Genomic DNA, 2,616 nt, shown 5'->3' with positions numbered 1-2,616 from the left:
CGGGGGTGGGGGGTGGGGCGTGTTTCCTGTCTGTCTACTGTTACCAGCTGCACACGCCAACACATCATTAAAAACAACAGGTACGTCAGTATTTTGAATATGATATGTTTCCAAGCACCTAATGTACAAAGCTCATTTTGTGTAAATAAAGGGAGACTTAGAAGAAACCCGCAAAGAATGTTTTACCGAGGTAAAAGGGTCTTTCACTTCCTTACTGTGTTTGGTCACTGCCATTAGTGGTAAGTAAATGTTTGAAGAAAAGGTACTGAGGACGCGAGTGGCACTTTGAGCTCCTGATAAGTGGTGTTCTTTGTAGACCAAAGCCTTCCCTCTGGACTGGCCTCCATGTGCGTTGAGGGGCAAAGGGTAATAGTCACTAGGTTACAGCTCAAATTGGCCCCTGCAATTGGAGCAGGGTGCCTACTGCAGACCCCCAGGTCCTGATGTGGACGTCTCTGCATGCTCAGTCAGACTACCATTGTGTGGAAAAGTCTGAAACAAGTTGGGAAAGGTGAAATTTTTTTTTGAACAATTTTTTATTGAAGCTTTTTTTTTTTTTAAACTAAGCAGTATCAATAGTTACATTGTCATCACATGTTCAGACATTTTATGTCTGTATTTAATTGTATTCTGGAAAATGCTGACCACTGATAGTTGGAAGCATGAATTGTTTGGTTTGCCTACATATTATAGGGATGGCATGTGTCACTCCTGTTTCTCAACAAGACACACAGCATGGCATGGCAGAGTGGCAGCTTTCACTGGGCTTGAATTGTGGCTCTGTCATGGCAGGGGCGTTTCTTAACGTCAGGGTACACACAGCAGTGGTTTGGAGCACAGACTCAGAGCCCAGCTCCAGCTCTGCCACTCATTACTGTGTGACTTTGGACTAGTTCCTAAACCTGTCAGTGCTGGGACAACCGACACCTACATTGTAGGGTTGGTGTAAGCAGGACAGTACCCAGGGCAGTGCCTGGCAATAAGTGTTACCTATTTTTATCATAGAGTTAAAACGAGAGTTCAGAAGCACTGTTGAAATACTTGTAGACTTTATAAAATTCTATTTGCACAGCCACCTGCCAGCCAGTGAGCTCCTCATTTGTGCAATGGGCCTCCCTTTCTCACCTTTTCTGTGGGTCCCATATCAAGGGGAATGTGTTCTGATTACAGATGGGCTCGCCTCTCCTTCCCTAATTCCATATGAGACTCTCCCATCTCTTCTGATATTTTTGATTCTGGGATTACAGATGCATTGCAAAGTGCAGCTTCTGTCTCTTCATTCTGATGCTCATTACTGCTTCATGACTTCCTATGAAGCGCTGGCTTAGCAACTTCTGTAGCTGGGTGTTCAGGCGTCTTCATGTGGACTCAGCCAACACTGCAGGCTGTCCCCTCTTCCTTTCCTTGCACATCCTGTGCCTGACCAAGGCTCACTGTTGATGGTTGTCTAAACACCCCGTGCTGTCCTGGCTTTTGTCTTTTCCAATGCTTCTTCTCCCTCTGTGGTTACCCATACTTTCACCCGGAAACACCCTATCTGTACTCTGGGACCAAGTCAAATCCCATCACCTTGATCAGTCACTTCCTAAATCCTTTCCTCCTATTGATAATAAGCGATTGACATTATTACCCTTGGAACCAGCAGAGCCCTGCAGACGGGAGGGTTTTAGCAGCAGCTGCAGACGAGACGCCAGCAACACTTGAGATTATAGAGAGTATTTCAGGAGCTCAGAGGGTTTTGCAGAGTTGCACACACATCCTTATCCTTACCCTTTTGAGACAGAGAAGGTGCATGCATTATTATCCTAGCATTGCTGGTGAGATGACTGAGAAGAGTGTAGATAGTTTATAAAGCCTATCATCAGAGCCAGAAGTCAAGCCTCCATTGGTTGCCATCTGCTTAATAGATTGGCTACATCTCCTGTACCTGAATTGGGAAAGAACCACTGTTTATATCCTTGAAGCCTCTGGGGGAAGGTTCCGGGTTTGGAGGTGAGTGCCCAGAGTCTTGGGGAGATGCTATGGAAGGAGGAGAGGCTCAGAGGCTTGTGGCTGCCTGTGTTTCGCTGACAGGATCCTCTCAATCCTGGGTCAGTGGGATTTTGATCATCTTGTGTTACAGATCACCGGGATGACCTGTGCTTCCTGTGTGTACAACATAGAGTCTAAACTTGTAAGGACGAATGGCGTCACCCATGCCTCCGTATCCCTTGCAACCAGCAAAGCCCAGGTGAAATTTGATCCTGAAATTATCGGTCCACGAGATATTGTCAAAATTATTGAGGTAAGTCATTCGTTAAAAACAATTATACCCACCTTTTAAAAAAGTCATTTATAACCATTATAGAAAAATGAGAAAATATAACTAAGCAAAAAAAAAAAAAAAGTCACCTAAAATCCTTCAACTTTTCCCATAAGGTGAACCACTTTAAAATAAACTGTGAAGTTAAGTAAATATCAGATATTCCAAGAGGGAAAATCAGTGAACGGGTAAGAAAAAGTTGGGAAAAAAAAAGACATTATTATTGGGCTGGCCGAGTGGCGCGATGGTTAAGAACTGGCTTGGGATGCCAGAGGGCCCCGGTTCAGATCCCACATATGAGGGCCAGTGACACT

The 2,616-nt window shown here is 44.7% G+C and overlaps 1 protein-coding gene across 3 annotated transcripts in view; it reads left to right on the top strand.

Annotated features, from left to right (window-relative positions):
* The window catches only part of ATP7B (ATPase copper transporting beta), a 96,229-nt gene that overhangs the window by 61,351 nt on the left and 32,262 nt on the right, over positions 1–2,616 (top strand). For all 3 annotated transcript variants that reach the window (XM_019668891.1, XM_019668890.1, XM_019668889.1), the window contains one exon: positions 2,123–2,284. In XM_019668891.1, coding sequence (XP_019524436.1) covers positions 2,123–2,284 — 162 coding nt within the window. The remainder of the gene's footprint in view (positions 1–2,122; positions 2,285–2,616) is intronic.

The sequence above is a fragment of the Hipposideros armiger genome, unplaced genomic scaffold (genome assembly GCF_001890085.2).
Source record: "Hipposideros armiger isolate ML-2016 unplaced genomic scaffold, ASM189008v1 scaffold_541, whole genome shotgun sequence".
Taxonomy (NCBI): domain Eukaryota; kingdom Metazoa; phylum Chordata; class Mammalia; order Chiroptera; family Hipposideridae; genus Hipposideros; species Hipposideros armiger.
This window is presented reverse-complemented; position numbering and strand designations above follow the sequence as displayed.